This window comes from Geotrypetes seraphini, chromosome 14, assembly GCF_902459505.1.
Source record: "Geotrypetes seraphini chromosome 14, aGeoSer1.1, whole genome shotgun sequence".
Taxonomy (NCBI): Eukaryota; Metazoa; Chordata; class Amphibia; order Gymnophiona; family Dermophiidae; genus Geotrypetes; species Geotrypetes seraphini.
The window spans coordinates 59434893-59455680 of record NC_047097.1 but is presented as its reverse complement, the minus strand read 5'-3'; the positions used below and the strand labels follow the sequence as shown (position 1 = coordinate 59455680).

General features: G+C 44.1%; 1 protein-coding gene across 1 annotated transcript; it reads left to right on the top strand.

The window, feature by feature from the left end:
• Window positions 1-1377: 1377 nt before the first annotated feature.
• On the top strand, window positions 1378-15599 carry LOC117348634 (glutathione S-transferase P 1-like). The gene is made up of 7 exons (XM_033920972.1): window positions 1378-1667; window positions 2561-2596; window positions 6734-6846; window positions 6989-7076; window positions 8268-8371; window positions 11588-11695; window positions 14799-15599. Coding segments are annotated over exons 1-7 (633 nt in total). The 5' UTR covers window positions 1378-1666; the 3' UTR covers window positions 14982-15599.
• Window positions 15600-20788: the final 5189 nt, after the last annotated feature.

Here is a 20788-nt window from a genome sequence, read left to right as displayed (position 1 = left end):
TTTTTGGGGATGTCTTATTTTTTTCATGTACAACAATCATCTCTCCCTTCTTCTCCTCTACCCCAATTCTTCCCTCTCCCCCCCCCAGTGCAGCATCATTCCTCCCCTCTCACCCATCCCCTTGTGCAGCAGAACCTCCACGACGCTCCCACCGTGAGACTGACATACTTCCACTCCAAGGCCTCCTACAGCAGCAGGGGTGGGGGTTGCTGAATTGACGAGTCTGATTTTTTCAGCGAATCAGGCAGCACTAGTGTCAGGGATGGAGTCAAGGAGTGTCGGGGACATTCGGGGGGAGGGGGGCTTCAGGGGTCGATCTTAACTAGGGCTTATTTTTGGGGTAGGGCTTATATTAGAAGAATCTTTATAAATCACACTAGGACTTATTTTCGGAATAGGACTTATTTTCTTGGAAACAGGGTAGTAGGTCCATGAAGATAATGGGGGACCCGGGGGGGGAGGTAGGTGGTGTTTGATTGGGGAGATGTGATTAGGGAGAAAGCGGAATGGCACCTTTAGGCTTCAGCTTTTGCAAGTTGCATTGGTTTTTTTTTTTTTTACATTGTAACGAACTGCTTTACATACTTTTGCATCTCATTTCTATATAATCTGAGGTGATTTACATACTACTGTGGTTGGGCAAGATAAGTTGCATTGGAGCCCTTTAAGATGCATTCAGGGGCAAATAACACAACTTAAGGCCTGAATGCAGCTTGACAATTCCCCCACTTTGCCAGGGCTACTTATCCTGGTAAAAAAGAGTTACCCATAAACCCCACATGAGTTTTCTTCCTGTCAACACCTATTGATTTGCTTCAGCTGTAGCTGCTCTTTGCCATCTCCCATTAGCTGTCATTCTAGGTGACCACCTTTGCCCTACATGCCTTCAGGAACTCACCCGGCCCGGACACGGAAAGGATTGACAGATTGATAGCTCTTTCTCGATTCTGTGGGTGGTGGTGCATGGCCGTTCTTAGTTGGTGGAGCGATTTGTCTGGTTAATTCCGATAACGAACGAGACTCCTCCATGCTAACTAGTTACGCGACCCCCGGCGGTCGGCGTCCAACTTCTTAGAGGGACAAGTGGCGTTCAGCCACACGAGATGGAGGAGGTGATAAGCCAGAACTCTGTACAGGGGTTCAAGGAAGGTTTGGATAGGTTCCTGGAGGATAAGGGGATAGAGGGGTACAGATAGAACTTGAGGTAGGTTATAGAAGTGGTCAGTAACCACTTCACAGGTCGCGGACCTGATGGGCCGCCGCGGGAGCGGACCGCTGGGCGGGATGGACCTCTGGTCTGACCCAGTGGAGGCAACTTCTTATGTTCTTATGGGTTTGTTGTCTCCCCCACCCCCCCAAGAAAAAGTCATTCTGCTACCCTACCTGATTTTGTTTCTTCCCTTATCTCGGTTTAAGTCTCTGCCTCTTTCCTCTTATGAATCCAAGCCCTCTGGCTCTAAGCCACATAAAGCTTATGAAAAGAATGCTTTTATATTCCCATAGGCCTTGCCTTTAACCTTGCTTTCAGTTTTGCCCTGAGTTCACCGTGACTTAGCAGAAAACACAGGTAGATAAAGCCTCAGGTCAGAGTGGGAGGGCAAAACAGCACCAGAGACAGAGTGGGAGACATTAGCTTTATTCCAAAACACCTGCTTCATCAGTAAGAAGTAAGTGCCAGTTTCAGAGCTGTTCTAGGCTGTGTCTGTGTGCATGCATGTGTGTCTAGGTTGTGTGTGCATGCATGTGGAACCCTGAGAGTGGAGATGATCGGGTGCATCATTAGTTGATGTTCTTGTGTGTGTGTGTGTATTTGTCTTGCTGCAGCCCCTTATACACAATCGGATTCTCCAATCGGCATAGCGAGCAGGTTACTAAAACATGATATTTTGTCATATTTGTAACTGTTATAGTAAAATGTCTGCTTTCTGTATGATACCATAGTTTATTTTTTTACTATGACAAACATCTGAAAACCTGGCTTTTCTCAAAAAATGTAAGTCTCCCTCCAATTTAGGAATCAAGGAAACTCTTCTATCTTGGCATCCCAAGTCCTCTAAATTTTCTTCACACTTCTACCTCTAACCCTCTGTTGTAGTTCCTTCCTATTTCTCCTACTGTAAACCGCGTCGAGCTCTACGAACGTGGAGATGATGCGGTATACAAACCTAAGGATTAGATTAGATTAGACAAACTATGAAGAAAGATTTCTAAACTGTTGGTGCCTGGGAGCCCCAGAAGGTCGTAGGCTGCCACTTTTTCTAATTTGTGAACTGTGATTTATTTCTTTTTTCTTTTGTTACCCGCATCGATCTGCAGGGTTTTGCGGGATATAAATAAAATATTTTGTTACAGTCCTCATCAAATTTTCTGTACTATGTAACACTGCCTAAGACAATGTGGAACAAAATTCTCCAAGTGTCAATCACTCATATTTGTTTCCTTCATATGATACTAAAGAAAATTCACCTTTCTCCTTCTTTCTTTTCTCCTCACCCCTCACCGCTCCCCCCACCTCCAAGTTTTTCCAATTTATAATTTATATGCTTCTATCTTTTTGCAGTGCCTGGCTTCGTCATCACATATTTTCCCGTGAGAGGTAAGTCTGAAAGTCTTTCTCATTCTTTCCCTGAGGAACTCTAAGGAAAGGAGGCTTAAGCACCAGGAACACAGCCACACAGATGCACTCAAAGCCATACAGGAGGAGACATCCACAGAGGGGCATTTAGAGGGTACACACAGCCATGTAGGCCTATATAAAACCATGATGCAAGGGATATGCAAAGCCATGCAGATGCACTCAAAGTCCTGCAGGGGGCACACAGAGGATTCTACAGAGCTACATAGGTAGCAGACACTGCCACACATACACAGGGACACACAGGCCCACAAATAAGCAAAAATATGCAGATGCACATACAGCCCAGTAGAGGGTGCATATCCACAGAGGGCTCTGCAGCGTCACAAAGGATATACAAAGATATGCAGGTGCACACCCAGCCCAGCAGGGGGCACACATCAATACAGGAACATGTGAAGAGCAATTCTATGACTGAGCATCCTCATATACAAACTACTTATACATAAATTTATAGAATGCCAGTTTCACAGGTAAATGTACATTTAAGTGCATAAGTATCATCAAGGCAACTAAGGGATAGATTTTATATATGGTGCCTAAGTTATGAGTCGCTAGACGTCCTGATCATGAACACCTAGCGAAGCCTAACATCTGTACACAAACCAAATTATGTTAATTAGCTTATACTGTGTGGAAATTGACTGCACCATTGAAGTTAATTGACATCCATTTAAAAAAATTAACTAATTAAGACCCCCTTTTATCAAGCTGCGTTAGGGGTTTTTTTTTTAAATTGTGAGTCGCCACGATAAAAGCTCTGATGCTCATAGGGATTCTATGAGTGTCGGAGCTTTTACCGCAGCGGTTTGCAATAAATACCCTAACGCGGCTCGATTAAAGAGCGCCTAAGAGCAACGCCTAAGCCGAGGAGCCCTCCAAAAAGTAGGTGTGGTTAGAGGCGGGGAATAGGTGTGGTAAACTTAGGCGGTTCATAGACAAAATCGCGCGAGACAACGGCGTGCCAACAACTGAGCGCAGACAACTGAGCGCAAGGTTGACGGCGCGCTGAAGAAAAGCACTATTATAAAGGGTTCTGACGGGGGGTGTTGGTGGGGAACCCCCCTATTTTACTTAACAGACATTGTGCTGGCGTTGTGGGGGTTTGGGGGTTTGTAACCCCCCTCATTATACTTGAAACCAAACTTTTTGCCTGTTTTTTAGGGAAAAAGTTCAGTTTTAAGTATAATGTGGGGGGTTACAACCCCCCAAACCCCCCACAACGCCAGCGCAATGTCTGTTAAGTAAAGTGGGGGGGTTCTCGTAAAGAGAAGTGCATCTAGCTTACCCTTACCCATGTCACTTCATGCCACTCATAAGGAGATGTACATCTAACTTACCCTTAAATCCTAGAACGGTGGATTCCGCAATTACCTCTTCTGGGAGAGCATTCCAGGTGTCCACCACTCGTTGCGTGAAGCAGAACTTCCTGATATTTGTCTTGAACTTGTCCCCCCTTAGCTTCAGCCCATGTCCTCTTGTCCGTGCCACATTGGACATTGTAAATAACGTTTTTTCCTGCTCTATTTTGTCGATTCCTTTCAGTATTTTGAATGTCTCGATCACAGACTATAGGACGTTCAGAAAAGAAATAAAAACCACACTTTTCAAGAAATTCCTGAAGCAGCAATAACACCACGACCTCTTAGTAACTCTAAAACTGACATTTGATCTACCCATTACTGCACTAATAATAACAAAAGAATCTCCACTATGACCACCTATTAACTCTCTTACAAACCACCTCAACAACCCGCAAAATGTTCATAAGATCTACAACTTACCTCTCTAGCTAATCATTGTAACTCTGTTTTTTAAATTAACCTTTTGTAATCCGCCTTGAACCGCAAGGTAATGGCGGAATAGAAATCCCTAATGTAATGTAATGTAATGTAATATCCCCTCGTAGTCTCCTTTTTTCAAGGGAGAACAACCCCAGTCTCTTAAGTCTTTTCAGTACCTTGCAAACTTCAGAATACTTCTGTGCTGAAAACCTGGCGTGGAAGTAGCGCCTAACTCTTTGTAAGGCCACCGAACAATAGACGCTACTTCTCTACCAACTTTTCAGCACAGAAAAGCGTTCTAGAATTCTCCTGATAGCACATAAATGGAAGGAGTGTTCATATGGGCGGAGCATGGGAGGGACATGGGCGGAGCATGGGAGGGACATGGACGGAGCCACCACTGATGCACCAAAATGACAGAATACTGCAAGTTATGCACGCCCTTTCCACTTTAACTGACCGCAGTTACGCCAGATCTATGGCCGATGTAACTGCAGGGGTGTGAATGTTAGGTGCAACAGTGTCAGGTTACACTGGTTCTCGTTAACAGAATCTGGCGCCCAGACGCAGTTACAAAATAGGGCTCTCTCGCCCTGCATCATCAGCGCTCCCCACACAGAGTGACACGGGTGCAGGGGAATGCGGTGTCAGTAGCCATTCCACAACATGAAATGTGAGGCTATATACCAGCTTCGGTTTTATTGCAGGAGAGAAGGTTGTTAATGATCCCTCCTGACTAGTTGGGTCTCATTGGAACTGGCCTCCAGCCTAACAATACAAGGGAACAACATACATTAAGCCTTGTTTGTTGGCCAGTCTTGTTTTGTACCAGCCGATCGATCGATTCTTCTTCTGAACACTTGGACCTTGCTTGTTGGGAGATATTGTGGGGTGTTTGCCGTCATATTTCTGCACCTCTGATCTATGGCATTCCGCAGCTTCTGAAAGGCTCTGCTCTGTGTTAGTGTTAATGAGGAACTGGTAATACTTTTTTGCCTTTTGCTGGTAGTGCAAATAACTGGACTAACCATCCGGTGTCATTCTTTAGTGTCTCTTTCAACCTCAATCCGTCTACACCAGCATTCTTCAATGCAAGGCCTGAGGGTCAGTGGCTGGGCCCATTCATACTCTGATTCTTATGTGAGCCAACTATAGGATGATGAACCCATTGTGACATCACTGGCTCTTAGGCATTGATGGAATGAGGCATTATGACATCACAATATCTGCTCTGGATGCCAGAGACTGTCATTCTTTAGTGTCTATCTCAACCTCAGTCCTTCTACACCAGCATTATTCAATGCAAGTCTTGAGGGTCAGTGGCTCGGCCCTTTCATACTCCGATTCTTATGTGAGCCAAGTATAGGGTAATGAACCCATTGTGACATCACTGATAAGGCTGGCTCTTAGGCATTGGTGGAATGAGAGGCATTATGAAATCACAATCTCAGCTCTGGAATGTCTTTGGGTTTCTGTCTGGTACTTGGGGCCTGGGTGGACTACTGTTTGAAATAGGATACTGGGTTTGATGGACCTTCGGTCTGTCCCAGTATAGCAATGCTTATTGTCTTATGTTCTAACCATCCCGTGTCATTCTTTAGTGTCTATCTCAACCTCAGTCCTTCTACACCAGCATTCTTCAATGCAAGTTTTGAGGGTCAGTGGCTGGGACCATTCATACTCTGATTCTTCCCTCTCTCCTTAAAGAATGACATGGGGATAGTTTCCCATGGTTAACTGTAGGTACGGGAACAAATTCCGTCCCCATGCCATTCTCTAGGCGGAGGTCTTTCAAAAAGCTGAGCACCAGTGGCTTAACGAGGGTGAGAGGCGCCCCTCCCCTACTCTCTTCTCCACCCCCTCACTCCTACACGTTCCTTCCCCACCCCGCCCCCACCCCCACTCTGCCACATGCGCGAGCCATTTCCTTTCCACCATACCTCTGTAAACGTTCCTGGAGCGAGCAGCGTGGGCTTTCCCTCTGATGCCACTTCCTAGGTGCAAGTCCAGGAAATGACTTCAGAAGAAAAGCCAACACAGGCGCGCCAGCAGGTACCATATCAGCAATAAACCATCTCTTAGAAGCATTTGTACAACACTGCATATATCTAAGTAGCACAAGATAATTGATGATTAAGTGCTTAAAAAAATGAAAAGGAAAGTGCTGTTTGAATTGATAATAAGCAGCACAATATACATATTCCATTCAATCTGTAACATTTCTAATCATTGTAAACCGCATAGAACTTCACGGTCCTGCGGTCTATAAATTGTTATTATTAAATCATAGCAAAGTTTTATTTTAAACCCATAGGACGTGCAGAATCCGCACGGCTGCTTCTTGCGGACCAAGGCGCTGAGTGGAAAGAAGAGGTGGTGTCTCTGCAGAAGTGGATAGCTGGGGAAGTGGCCCTCAAAAAAACAACTGTGAGTGGCAAGGCCATATTAAAAAAAAATAATAATAATTACCATTACCTGGGCACAGAGCCCAGCTAGCAAAAATTGTGATATCAGGTCTTTATTTCCTCAGCTTGTGACGTCTCCCTTTTTGGTATTCTTCATTCATTAGGTATTTGGTCAGTTACCACAATTAAAAGATGGAGATTTTGTTCTGTATCAGTCAAACACAATCCTGAGATACCTCGGGCAGAAGTACGGTGAGTGCTGGAGGTGGGGAGGGGTCTCTGTGCGGCAGTATTTGGGGGGTTCTGTGGAGAAAGAGGACACGACGTCAACATGGCTACCGCTGTTTGTGCCATTTAAAGACGTTCTAAAAGTTTCGAATAAAAGCAGAACGGGAGTCTTTAATTAGAAATTAAACATTCCAACTTTCTTATATCTTGGGCAAACCGCCTGACACGTGCTCTGGGCGAGGGGGACCCACTGCTCTGTGACTGGAAGTTTGAAGCCCTCCTTGGGAGCTTTGTTAGCCAACAAGGGCACCAACTCATCCATCACCTCAGGCAACACATTGACTTGAGTTGCCCCAATTTAGAGGTTCATTTTATGTAAATTCAGGTCACTAAAAATGGTACCTATGAGGCAGAGTTAAGGCAAATTAACAGTAGGCCTAAATGTGAAAATCCTAGGCTTTTGGGGGTCAGATTCTGTAAATGGCGCCTGTGTTAAGCGTTTCTCGGTGCCCTAATATTGAATGCCTGACTACAATTCGCACGAAACCAAAATTGTGTCCATTAGCTTAATTGACCACGCCGTTGAAGTCAATTGAAAATACATTTTTTAAAAATTAACTAATTAAAAGTTAAGCGTGGAATTCTGCACAGCGCTTAGCGATGCCCAAGTCAAGGTGCCCTCTGATGCCTAATAACACCTATCTGAAAAGTTGGCATGGTTAAACGTAGGTGACACTATGCATGCGAGATAGGTGCCAGTAAATTAGGTCAGATAAAGCCTGGCCCAGCGCCTACCTCTACAGCGCCTAGCGGCACCTAAGTCTGCTATGGCACCACCAGGTGTTATTCTACAAGCGGCGTCTAGAGGTTGACTGACAACCATGCAGACTGGTGCCTACAATTTAGGCACGGTGAGGCACCATTTATAGAACCTTGGCGCCCAAATATAGTAGGATTTTTAGTAAAAGTCTTAGATCCATAAATCTGGCTGAAAATCCTCCTAAATTTCCACACCTGTCCACAGCCAGCCAGGTTCTCAACATATTCACAATGAATATGCATGAGATAAATTTACATAAGCAGGATTCCCAGAAACGATGCTTCACCTGGAGGTTGTTTTTTTTTTTACCCTACAATGTTGCGAAAGATGTAGGATATGACTTCTCAATTTGAACAGGATAATACAGAGTTCTTATGTTCTTTTCTTCACTGCAGGCCTCTACGGGAGCAATGACAAAGAAAAAGCCTTGATTGACATGGTGAATGATGGCGTGGAGGACGTGCGACACAGCTACATTCGTCTCGTTCTCCAGAACCTTGTAAGTACAGGGCAAGGCAACGCAGCTCCAAAGAAGAGTGGGAGTGGCAAAAAGTCCCTTCCAGAAGGTGTGGGGCTTGAACTTTAGCCTGGTGAAGGAGGTTTTCCCATTCTGTCTGGGGTGACAATAGGTGCGTTTTCCACCCGGGGCAGATTCTTCTTCTTGTACAATGGGCTAGATTCACTAAGCAAACCGATCGTGTGCTGATCGGCTTGCGACCCCGACCCGATTCACTAATCTTCTGGCCGATCCTGTCCGCACCCGATCCGATCCGCGCGTGCAAATGAGGGAAATGGCATGCAAATCTAGGAAGGCAGCGATTCACCAACATTTTTCAAGCACCCCGACCGGGCTGGCCGATCTGAAACCAGTCGCTCACTCCTTTCCAGCTCTCTCCCGCGCTGAAACTCCCTGTTTGCAGCTGACCATGGATACAGATAGGTTAATTTCCACATGGAGCAGGAGAAACTCTATCCGTACTTTTTGTGAAGTGTGGGGCAGCCATGTGTGGCGCTACATGGAGGAGCCAGACCACCACAGTGCATTTTTTAAAGCAAGTGCAGCAGCAGAAACAGTCCTTGGGGGAGTTAATAAAGAAGAGCTTAAGGAAAATAAGTTTATAAAGGGTTCAGCCCTGAAAAAACTCTACTCTCTGCCGCCCTACCTGCCTCCTGTGTTCAAGCAGCAAGCCTGCTGAGTCTGTGGGGGAAAATGCCGCCCCCGACTCTCCTGCTCTCTGCCGCCCTTCCCCACAGTGCAGCCCCGCTTTAAAACCACGCGTTCGCACTGCGGGAAAAGGCGGGTTTCGTATTCAGTTCTGTAGTCTGACAGTTCCCTCCCCTCGGCTTTTTCAAAAGAGGCTGCAGCGAGTCCGCCTTTTCCTGCCTTTGCCTGCCATTACTTGCGCAACCCTTCCCCCTTTGTTTTGATCTAGAAGAGCGGCACATGTGCGGATCGCATGATGGTCTGCACATGCATCGCGATCGGTCTTCAGCGATCCGTGGGATCGCTTGTGGGCGTGTTTCTGATTAGGTCATTTGCATGGGAAGCCTTTAGTGCAGGGGTGTCCAACCTTTTGGGCTTCCCTGGGCCGCATTGGCCGAAAAAAATGTTTCTGAGGCCGCACAAACGCGCAAACCCTGCAGCAAGACAGAGGAGGGAGCCGGCAAGACGGTAAACACCCAGGGGCAGCAGAGGAAAACACTGCATCGCCCTCGACCGGGGCCGCACAAAATACTTCACGGGGCCGCAGGTTGGACACCCCTGCTTTAGTGAATGGGTTGCCCAGCAAGACTCGGAAACGGATCAGAACAGGATCGGACAGGTAAGAGGGCTTTAGTGAACCTAGCCCAATGTGGACATAAGGGTTAACAGGGAATGTGGCGGCCATCTGCATTCCTAGGCATACACAGCGTGGAAACTGTAAGAGTAGAGGACTGGTACCCGTCTTAGAATTACACAATCAATTTTGCAGAAAACAGCAAACAGGTAGTAAAAGTGAAGATTTTGAACCCTGGGTTGGTGGATCTGCAGGGACTCCCACTTAGCGTATCCAGTGTAGGGCTACCACATTTTACTACTGAGACACTAGTGTCAAAGCTGTGTCATTCCGCTCTAAAGGTTAATAGATAAAATACAACACGTTACCCCTTTACTTATTAAATCGCACTGGCTCCCTATATCTCACCGAATCACTTTCAAAATTATATTTCTAGTATACAAAACATTAATCTTTAATGAACCCCAATTTATATCAAAAATGATTGTCCCATATAACTCTTCTCGCTCTCTAAGATCTTCTTCATCACAACTGCTTTCAGTCCCCTCATTAAGAATTATAGGCACAAGACGTAATGATATGTTTTCCGTGAAGGCCCCCACACTGTGGAACTCTCTTCCAAATTTTATTAAAAGTGAAAAAGACCTCGTCTCTTTTAAGAAAATTTTAAAAACATATTTATTTCAAGATGCATTTGATTCATGAAACATAACATCCTAGATTCTCTCAATATTTCTTTTTTTTTTTTTTTTTTTTTCTTCTTCTCGCCCCATTATTACCTAATGTGTTTTCCTTTTGATGTAAAATTTTAACAAATAACGAAATTGTAACTTTCCCCTTCCTTCCCACTATCTCCCGTTTGTCCAATTTGTTTTGTCTATTGTCTACCCTATTTAAACTAAATGTATTACCACATTCTGATGGTTTTTTTAATTGTACATCGCTTAGATATTGTTATAAGCGATTCATCAAATGAAAATTAAACTTGAAACTTGAAACTATGTAGACAAAAATTAAATGGAACCCTTAAGAAGACACTGCAGAAAGAGAAACAGTGATTGTGTCCTGTTCAGTGTGTGTGTGTGTGTGTGTGAGGGGGGGAGGGGGGGAGATGGGATCGGGAGCCCCCATCTTAATTTCTGCCCCCACAATGTCTTAAAACCGGACCTGCTCCCATCCCCATTATTTTTCATGTTTATGACGATGTCTGATTGGTCAGCGTGCATTTCCAATCTGTACTTTGCATCAGTGATTTGGGGGTTTTGACATTTCCTCTCCTTTCCACAATTAAAGTGTTACCAATAGGCTGTTTATACATCTTAAGTCTGAAATCAATAGGGCTTTTTTCTGATTCTCTCTCTATGATGAACCAGGCATTTAGAATGATATTTTGCGCAGTTAGCAATTGAAAACTAATGATTACTGGCATGTAATTGGCATAGTACCCTGTTTCCCTGAAAATAAGACCTATCCCGAAAATAAGCCCTAGCATGATTTTTAAAGATTCTCCTAATATAAGCCCTACCCCCAAAATAAGCCCTAGTTAAGATCAACCCCCGAAGCCCCCTCCCTCGAATGTCCCCGACACTCCCTGACTCCATCCCCGCCCATATAAAAATCAGACTCGTCGATTCAGCAACCCCCACCCCGGTGAGACCTCACATACCTCTGGCTCTGAGGTCTCTTAAAGCAGCAGCAGCAGCAGTGCTCTGAATGGGTTGCTTCACGGCCTTCCCCGCCGGTGCCTTCCCTCTGCCGCGTCACTGATATCTGCTGTTTTTGGAGGCCTCGGAGCAGAGGTATGTCAGTCTCACGGTGGGAGGATCGGTGGGGTTCTGCTGCACAGGGGATGGAAGGGTTTGCTGTCAGTCCTGTTCTAGTCCCAGCAAAGATATAAAGGACCCTTAACCAATTTTAGTTTCTCTCCTCTACCACAGGAAACTGGCAAACAGAAGTACCTAGAGGAGCTGCCCAAACATCTGCGCCCCTTCGAGGGACTTCTGTCCAAATATTCCAAGGGCAGTGGATTCATCACTGGAAGCAAGGTAGAGTTTTGCTAAGGTCTCACCAAGGTATTTCCTCAGCAATATCTCAGAGGAAAGCAAATGAGTAAGAGGAAAATTATATAAAGCGCAAATTTCTAGTTTGACGAGCATTCTCCATTATCTCTAATTTTAAATGTAAATTATGAGAATATTTTATTCAAGAGATCAAAATAGCCTGAAGACTCTACCACTTGGGAGCATTTATCCAACAAAGCTATATTTGAGTTTACATTCACAAATTTGTCTACCACCTCTTGGGTAAAAAGTTGATTCTCGGAAACTGCAGTTTCAACATCTCTTCCATATATTGATTAAACTCCAATAAATTCTTCATAAAGATTCTCTTGTGTGACTCCCCTCTGAGAAGACCCCACCAGAGAGTGACACTTTCAAAGAGGGCTTTATAATAATAATAATAATAATAACAGTTTATATACCGCAGGACCGTGAAATTCTATGCGGTTTACAAAGATTAAAATATGGTACAAATTGATTGAACTTAACAGAGGTAAAAGCTAGTGATTAACAGCTCAAGGGATCGTTATTGAGGAGAAAGAGTTGTACGGGTCAGCTGCCTAGATACTTCAGGAACAGATATGTTTTTAGGCGTTTCCTGAATTCCCTGAATTATCTCCTGCAGACTACAGGTGGGTGTCAGGGGATTATTCATTACTGACCTCAACCCACAAGAAACCCTCAGAAAGGGAGGAAGATGACAATCCGGAGAACTGAGGGAAATATCTGATAGAGATAGAACTTTCCCTCCATTTGCCCCCAGTGCCATTGAATTAGTCAAATGTTGATCCTTTAACTACTGGAGTAGAAGCTTTGATCTTAGCCTTCCACTTTTCCATTAATATTTAAAAAGAAAGCTCATAAAAGTACCTGGAGAGTAAAAACAATCTTACAAAGTGTTCCTTGGTGTTCCTAATATGCACTTTTAGCTATGCCCCTTTGGCTTTGCCCCAACAACCATATGCCACAGTAGCACGGGAGACTTGTAGGAAGCAGGAAGGCCCTCCCCACCAAATGTCAGCAGGAAGGTCCCTCCCCACCAAATATCAGCAGGTGGCCGCTCCCCACCAAATGTTGTCGATAGGCTTCCCACAATAACTGGACTCTCTTCAATAGTTGGTAATACATGAGTTGAGGTCTTCCTTCTTAAACTGCCAGGTAACACTTCTCCAGCACAGTGCAGTACCACCGGAGACTTGTTGGAAGCAGGGAGACTTCCCCCCCTACCTCTAATAAATTCCTCACTGCAATCAGGAATGGTACCGCAAAGCTAGAAATTGGCAATCATCATGCCAATCCTAAAAAAAACAACCCTGGATCCAAACGAACCCCACAACTATAGACCAGTCTCCAACCTTCCCTTCATCTCCTTGAAAAGACCATACTATTACTACTCCACACCTTTGTCAACAGACAGAACGCCCTCTCCCCATACCAATCTGGCTTTAGCAAAATTCCATAGCACAGAAACAGTCCTTGCGGACATTATTGATGACTGCTGGAGTATACTCAGCAAAGGAAGCGAAAGGATTCTGGTTCTCTTAGACCTCAGTGCTGCCTTCAATGCCATCAATCATTCCTGCCTCCTTGTCAGAGCACTCTGGTGGTTCTCGTAATTTCTGAGCCTTAGGATCCAAAGCGTCCTACTAAAATCTACTTTATTGCAACCCAAACTGAAAAAGTATGGAGTACCGCAAGGCATCCTCCTGTCCCCTCTGCTTTTCAGCTTCTATATCAAACCAGTTATAGACATCGCCTTAAAATGCCACATAAAGATCCACTCATTTGCTGATGATATACAACTGCACCTACCACTAGGCTTAAACTGAGATGCTCAAATCTCCAAACTACACAACTGCCTCTCAGAAATAAAAAGTTGGATGACTAGAAACAAGCTGCAACTAAACACAGTGAAAACCAAGCTCCTCTGGATATGTAGATGTCCCAGAACTTGCCAGCCTGTCGATCACATGGGAATCCACCACCCAGATGGCCAAAGACAAAGTACGAAGCCTGGGGGTAATCCTTGACAGCACACTTTCACTCTCTAACCATATTTCCCAAGTAGTATCCACCTCATTCTACTACCTCCGACAGCTGTGGAAAATCAGACGATACTTCTCGGAACCGGACTTCTCTCAATTACTCTATGCCTTCAACCTCTCCCGTATCGATTACTATAATGCACTCCTAAATGGGCTTACTGTAAAAAACTGCCATCGACTATGAGTACAAAATGCCACCATCTGACTCCTGAAGAACCTCCACATACAAGACCTGATCATCCTGGTGTTGCATGCGTCCTACTAGCTACCAATCTACAAACATGTATATTCAAAGGCCTAGTGATGGCCTGCAAACTCTTCCATGACATGATACCGGTCTGCATGACTTCCAAACTTCCGCTCTAAGCCCCAAATTGACCACTTCGCTTGCAAGAAGAAAAGTGACTACATGCGCCCTCGGGATATAAGTGTGGCCCAGGCTACTCCTGGTGACCCTGGGCAAGTCACCTACTCCTCCACTGCCCCAGGTACATTAGGTAGACTGTGAGCCTACCAGGACAGATAGGGAATTATGCTTGGGTACATGAATAAATTTATGTAAACCGTTTTCAGCTCCCCTAGGGCAGGGGTGTCCAATGTCGGTCCTCGAGGGCCGCAGTCCAGTCGGGTTTTCAGGATTTCCCCAATGAATATGCATTGAAAGCAGTGCATGCAAATAGATCTCATGCATATTCATTGGGGAAATCCTGAAAACCCGACTGGACTGCGGCCCTCGAGGACCGACATTGGACACCCCTGCCCTAGGGGAAAGGGATTCTGGCTTATATACTGCCTTTATGTAATAATACAACCTCGCTCAAAGATGTTTACATACAGGTACTTCAAGCATTTTCCCTTTCTTTCCTGGTGGGATCACAATCTAGGCAGGAACCTCTCCTGGTTAAATCATTATGAATATCGGGCCCATTTTTAATAAGTATTTTGACTTTGTTCGTTGCCTTGGGTGTAATGCTTTGCTTCAGGAAGCTGGCTAATAAATGCATGTCATTAATTATTACCGTGTGTTACTTTTTCTGGCACAGATTTCATATGCAGACTACAGCCTCCTGGACCTTCTCCAGAATCACCAGAATCTGGATCCAGACTGCTTGGAGTCCTTCCCTCTCCTGTCAGCTTATGTAGAGAGGATGACCTCCCGCCCCAAGCTCAAAACATACCAGGAATCAGAGGCCTGCAAGAGCCGCCCCTTCACGCCCAAGATCTAGAACTGAGCATCAGGAGAGCATAATGGGAAGGGTAGAAGGGCGGAAGTAGGGGTGTCATTTTGGAAGAGAAGGCAGGGACCTGGCAGCTAGCTACCTCCAAGCCTTTAACAATAATGCAACTGGGATATTTCTTTTATCAAAACACGTTACAATTGTAAAGAAAAAATATCTTGAGCTATGTGAGTCACAAGTGCGAGTGACCTTCCATTAGGAAGCAGGGTCGGTGAGGACAGCAGTTCCAGATATTGTTGTTAATTTCTTGTAAACTTGTTTCTTTTACTGGGCTGCTTCTCCAGAAAGGGTAACACAGACATGGAAAAGACACTCACATTTGACCTGGAGGAGCCACTTAGTCCTGAATTCTATAAATGGTGCCTAAAAAGTCAGCACTGAAAGAAATAGCGCACAGCGTTATTCTATAAACAGTGCTTAAAGTTAGGTGCCCTTTACAGAATAGTACTTTTTTTCTGCTATTTTTAGTGGACTAAATGTGTGTACTGAAAGTATTGTTATGTATGTTGTCCTCTGAACCACTGTGAATGTTTTACATTGTAAACCGCTTAGTTATAGGCGGTCAAGAAATTTTAGAAATAAAGAAATAATACTTAGCACTGAAAATCACACTTAACTTTACATCTTCATGCATAAATTTTAATTAAAACTAATTGGCACCGATAATTGCTTGTCAAAATCCCAATTAGCAGAGCTAATTGGCTTGTTATGGAATTAAACTGTGTGTATGCAAATTGGGTGATAACTGCAGGGAGGAGCCTAAAGTCCCGATTGGCTCAATCAGGACCTTAGCCTCTTCCCTCCCCTTGGGAGGGGTCTTAGGGGTCCCGATTGGCTCAATCAGAACCTTAGCCTCCTCCGTCCCCTTGGGAGGGGTCTTAGGTGACTGAGCCAATACCCGTGCATCACATGATGCACTGGGGATGCAAAGGTTCACCATTATGGACTGGCAAGCCTCGGAGCAGGTGGGACTACATCCTTCCTGCTCCCAACTTGTGAAAAAAGTACCGGGTGGGTTTGGGGGGTGGGGGGTGAGGGGCTGGGGGGCCATATGGTGGCAGGAGGGAGTGGGCATCCCTCCTGTCTTTTTTTTTTTTTTTTGTTGTTGATGGGGGAAGAGAGGAGGGGAGGGAATGGTTCAGGGGTGGGCTGCCTGGTGCGGAGGGGCCTCAGTTGGCAGGAGGGAGTGGGTATTCCAACTGCCATTTTTTTCATGTGTGTATGTGGAGGGGGGGGGGATGAGGTCAGCATGGCAGGAGGGTGCCGTTTTCGTTGCTGCCGTTTTCGTTGCTGTGGGGTGAAAAAATACTCGGTGAACCATTTTGTGCATCGGGTCGGCAAATGTGATCATTGCTAAAGAACTCTTGCATTAAAAATCCTTGCTGTTACAGTCTGGTTAAAAAGTGCACATAAAAAGTAGGCTTAGCAAATTACTCCATGTCTCCTAAGACAGGTTTATTCAGTTCAGGCTTTTCTTCACTATGTGCATAAAGATATATTTCTGTTTTCCTAAGAAAAGTAGGCTTCAGGCTCCAGTGAAGGAAAAGGTCAAAGAAGTGAAAAAGATTTAGGATTAACTAAAAACCAATACAGATCCACACAAAGTTAATCATACAGGGATTAAGTGACTAAATAAAGGAAAGAATCTCAGAATTGCCACTCCAAGGATCATAGTAATATGATCCATATAAGGAATTGTGGCATGGGTATCTTTCATCGATCCAAAACCTTCATATACTAAAAAAAAGGCTTTCTTGATCTATTTAATAAATTATTATTACTCAAAAATTAATTAAATACATTTTGGTTTTTTTTCTTTTTTTGTTAGAGAAAATTTTTTACTGATACCAACCAGCTTATGCATTAATCACTATGGAAAACACAATTTTTAGCCTCGACCAATATTAGCGTTTCTAGACATTCACGTATGCAATCACAACCAACATTAGTAATTGTAAAAGTGAGCACTTATCTTTTGCTTCAACTTGTGTCAAACGGCTGTAAAGAATCTGCCACTATAGCCCCATATAGTACATATCCGACGGGGACCCGTTTCGCCGCTAACAAGCGGCTTCTTCAGGGTTTACAAATCGGGCTATAACTGTTTGGCATAGGAGCTTGGTGTCTGCTGTCTTCCCGCCCTTGGCTGGAAAATTCTGCTTTCAATCGCTGTCAGAGAAGGTCTTAGAGTGTTTTTTAGTATATGAAGGTTTTGGATCGATGAAAGATACCCGTGCCACAATTCCTTATATTACTATGATTCTTGGAGTGGCAATTCTGAGATTCTTTCCTTCATTTAGTCACTTAATCCAGTGAAGGAAAACCAGGACTGAATTAGCCAGACCTAGTACTGTGGCTTCATCTGATAACCCTTGAATTTAGCATGATGATTGAGTGACTTACAACTGCTGCCAGTTAAAATTTATGTGCACGACAGAAGAGCGGGACTTGGGTGGGATTGAATGTGATGATTTTAAGGTGGCCAAACAAGTTGAAAAGGTAACAGCGAAAGCTAGAAGGATGCTAGGGTGCAAAGGGAGAGGTATGGCCAGTAGGAAAAAGGAGGTATTGATACCCCTGCTGTATAAGACTCTGGTGAGACCTCATTTAGAATATTGTGTACAATTCTGGAGGCCGCACCTTCAAAAAGATATAAAGAAGATGGAGTCGGTCCAGAGGAAGGCTACTAAAATGGTATGTGGTCTTTGTCATAAGGCGTATAGGGACAGACTTAAAGATCTCAATCTGTATACTTTGGAGAGGGGTGATATGATAGAGACGTTTAAATACCTGCGTGGCGTAAATGTGCATGAGTCGAGTCTCTTTTATTTGAAAGGAAGCTCTGGAATGAGAGGGCATAGGATGAAGTTAAGAGGTTAAGAGGCTCCGGAGTAATCTAACAGTCTCCCGGAAGAGGTGCTGGAGACAGAGACTATGTCTAAATTCAAGAGGTCCTTGGATAGACACGTGGGATCTCTTAGAGAGAGGAAGAGATAATGGTTACAGCAGATGGGCAGACTGGATGGGCCATTTGGCCTTTATCTGCCATAATGTTTCTATGTTTCTTATGATCACCCTCAGAATCTGCTCCAAGAAACTCATGTACTTGCCATGACTCAATGACTTGGGATGCATGGGGTTAGGAAGAGTTTGTTATTTATTGAAAGCTTCTGTACTATTACTAATGATTGGGTAGTCAATTTATTATCAGGCAATCTTTGCACCTACCTGATTAATCGGGGGGTGGGGGAGGGTGGTACTATCAGAGAAATAGGGGATAGTGATAGGACTATCCAATAATAGGAATCAATTATGAAGAACTGGTTGTTCAGGGGGTCAGTTCCTTTGACATGCAGCTCCTGATTGGTGTAGCCCAACTTTACTACAGGAAGAGGCGGTCGGAGCAGACTGCGAATGAGCGAGTCCGCGATTCGCGAACCACAAATTCACGGGGGAACATTATAGAGAGCTCCAGATATTTTAAAATAAGTGTTGTGCCAACATCCCAGCAAAAGCATGCAATACTTGCTTGCATTAATTAATCTCATTAAATAAATCATGAATTTATTATGAGTTCATTTTACAAGACTTGCTTGAAAGGGTCTGAGACTCATTAAATGAGTTTGTAAATTAATTCTTTAATGAGTTTAAATTAATGGCTTTGATACATATTGATTTTGGATGCCTGGCTTTACTTATGTACTTGTTAACAATACAATAGAAAGCCATTACTGCACGTAAATCCTTCTTTTAATTAATTAACTAATTAATTAATTATTTTGTTTATTTATAAAGGTCCAGTCTGTAAATGGCACCATTGTTATCACAATCCTATTAGGCGCTCTATAATATCAATCCACTCAAAGGTTTTTCAAACTATTGTTTAAATTTATATCATGCCTTATGAAGCAGCTTATAATACTTTTAAAAGACACAATGGGAATCTCAGAATGCCACTTGGCCGCTGTTGATTCCTGCAGTACAGTGTGGCAGAACCTCGTCCCTGGCTCACCCAAATGTGCAGTGCGAGAAAGCGAATGAATGAAAGGTAGTTGTTAAGGCACTTCCCCCGTCCTGAGGAAGATACAAAACGCGTTGGTGGGGCGTAGTGTAACAGCGCCATTGCACTAACAAAGCTAAGTTATCTAAGGGATAAGAAATTTTCAGTATACTACTTGAAAATGAATTAGAAAGAATCATAAGTTATTGAAATTAGAGAATGACACGGTGACAAAATTCATCACCGTTCCCGTCCCCGCGGATAACTGCGGGAAACCATCTTCATGTCATTCTTTAAGGAGAGAGGGAAGAATCAGAGTATGAATGGCCACAACCACTGACCCGCAAGCTTTGCTTTGAAGAATGCTGAGATTGAGCAGCAACATTCCAGAGCAGATATTGTGATGTCATAATGCCTCATTCCACCAGTGCCTAAGAGCCAATCACATCAGTGATGTCACAATGGCTTCATTATCCTTGGCTCCCATAAGAATCAGAGTATGAATGGCCACAACCACTGACCCGCAAGCTTTGTTTTGAAGAATGCTGGTGTAGAAGGACCGAGGTTGAAATAGACACTAGAAAATGACATGGGATTATTTCCCGCGGTTATCCGCGTGGGCAGGAACGGTGATGAATTTTGTCACCGTGTCATTCTCTAATTGAAATGAATGAAATGACTATGAAAACATATGGAAGAGATAAAAAAAAATCCAATGAATTGAGATCCTGGAAATGACTTTGAAGATGTTATTAGTATATCTATTTATTTATTAAAGAGCACAGAAACAGGATAAAAAATTAGAAGTAGAAAGTGTGAAGAATACAAAAAAAGAGAAAAAAAAAGAGATTAGAATAGAATAGAGGACACATTTGGGTGAGCCAGTGACGAGGGCTGCCACACTGTACTGCAGGAATCAACAGCGGACAAGGGTTCATAGACAACGGCGCGAAAGACAAAGGCGCGCCCGGACAATTGAGCGCAGCGCGGAGGCGCGCGTCGCTCTAAATTACTGTTTTTAGGGCTCCGACGGGGGGGAGCGTGGGGGGGAACCCCCACTTTACTTAATAGACATGGCGCCGGCGTTATGGGGGGTTTGGGGGGTTGTAACCCTCCACATTTTACTGTAAACTTAATTGTAAGCTCAATTGTTAAACCAGGAGACAAAAAAAAAACAAAGAAAAAAAAGAAGTGGAGAAAAAGCCTCAGTTCTGCTTCATTTGGCAAAAAATCTCCACTTCTATAAAACACTCCTGCATGCACACAAAAAACTGTAAAGCAAAAAGGCACTATAATAGCCTGCAGAGTACTGTCCAATAGCACCCGGGGTACACAACCCCAAGACGTGAAAATGTGGACGAGGGGCACTGTGGCACTGCGGTCCAAAATCAAGCAAAAGAGGTCAATGAAAAAGAAAACCGTTCTCCAGACACTTCTCAGTTCACAATCCAAGGCAAAGCAGCCAGTGAACCCAACGGGGAACCACCCGTTTCGCGGTATCTTGCTGCGTCAGGGGTATCAGTTTCACTGCTCCATATGCATATTACCGGACACACCGGTGCTCCTCAGGCTCTCCCTCCACTACACAAATCACTCCTGGTGCATCTTATTGCACCTTTAGAAAATTGGTTAAGACCTATTTGTTCAAAAAATTTGTTACCTGATTGATGACTATGTCATACTTTCTTTTTGTATTTTTCACTATTGAAATATTGTACTGCTTTTCTGTGTGCTTCGTATCATCACTGAAATGTCCAGTCCTTTTTATTCTGTAAACCGCCTAGAACTTTTTGGG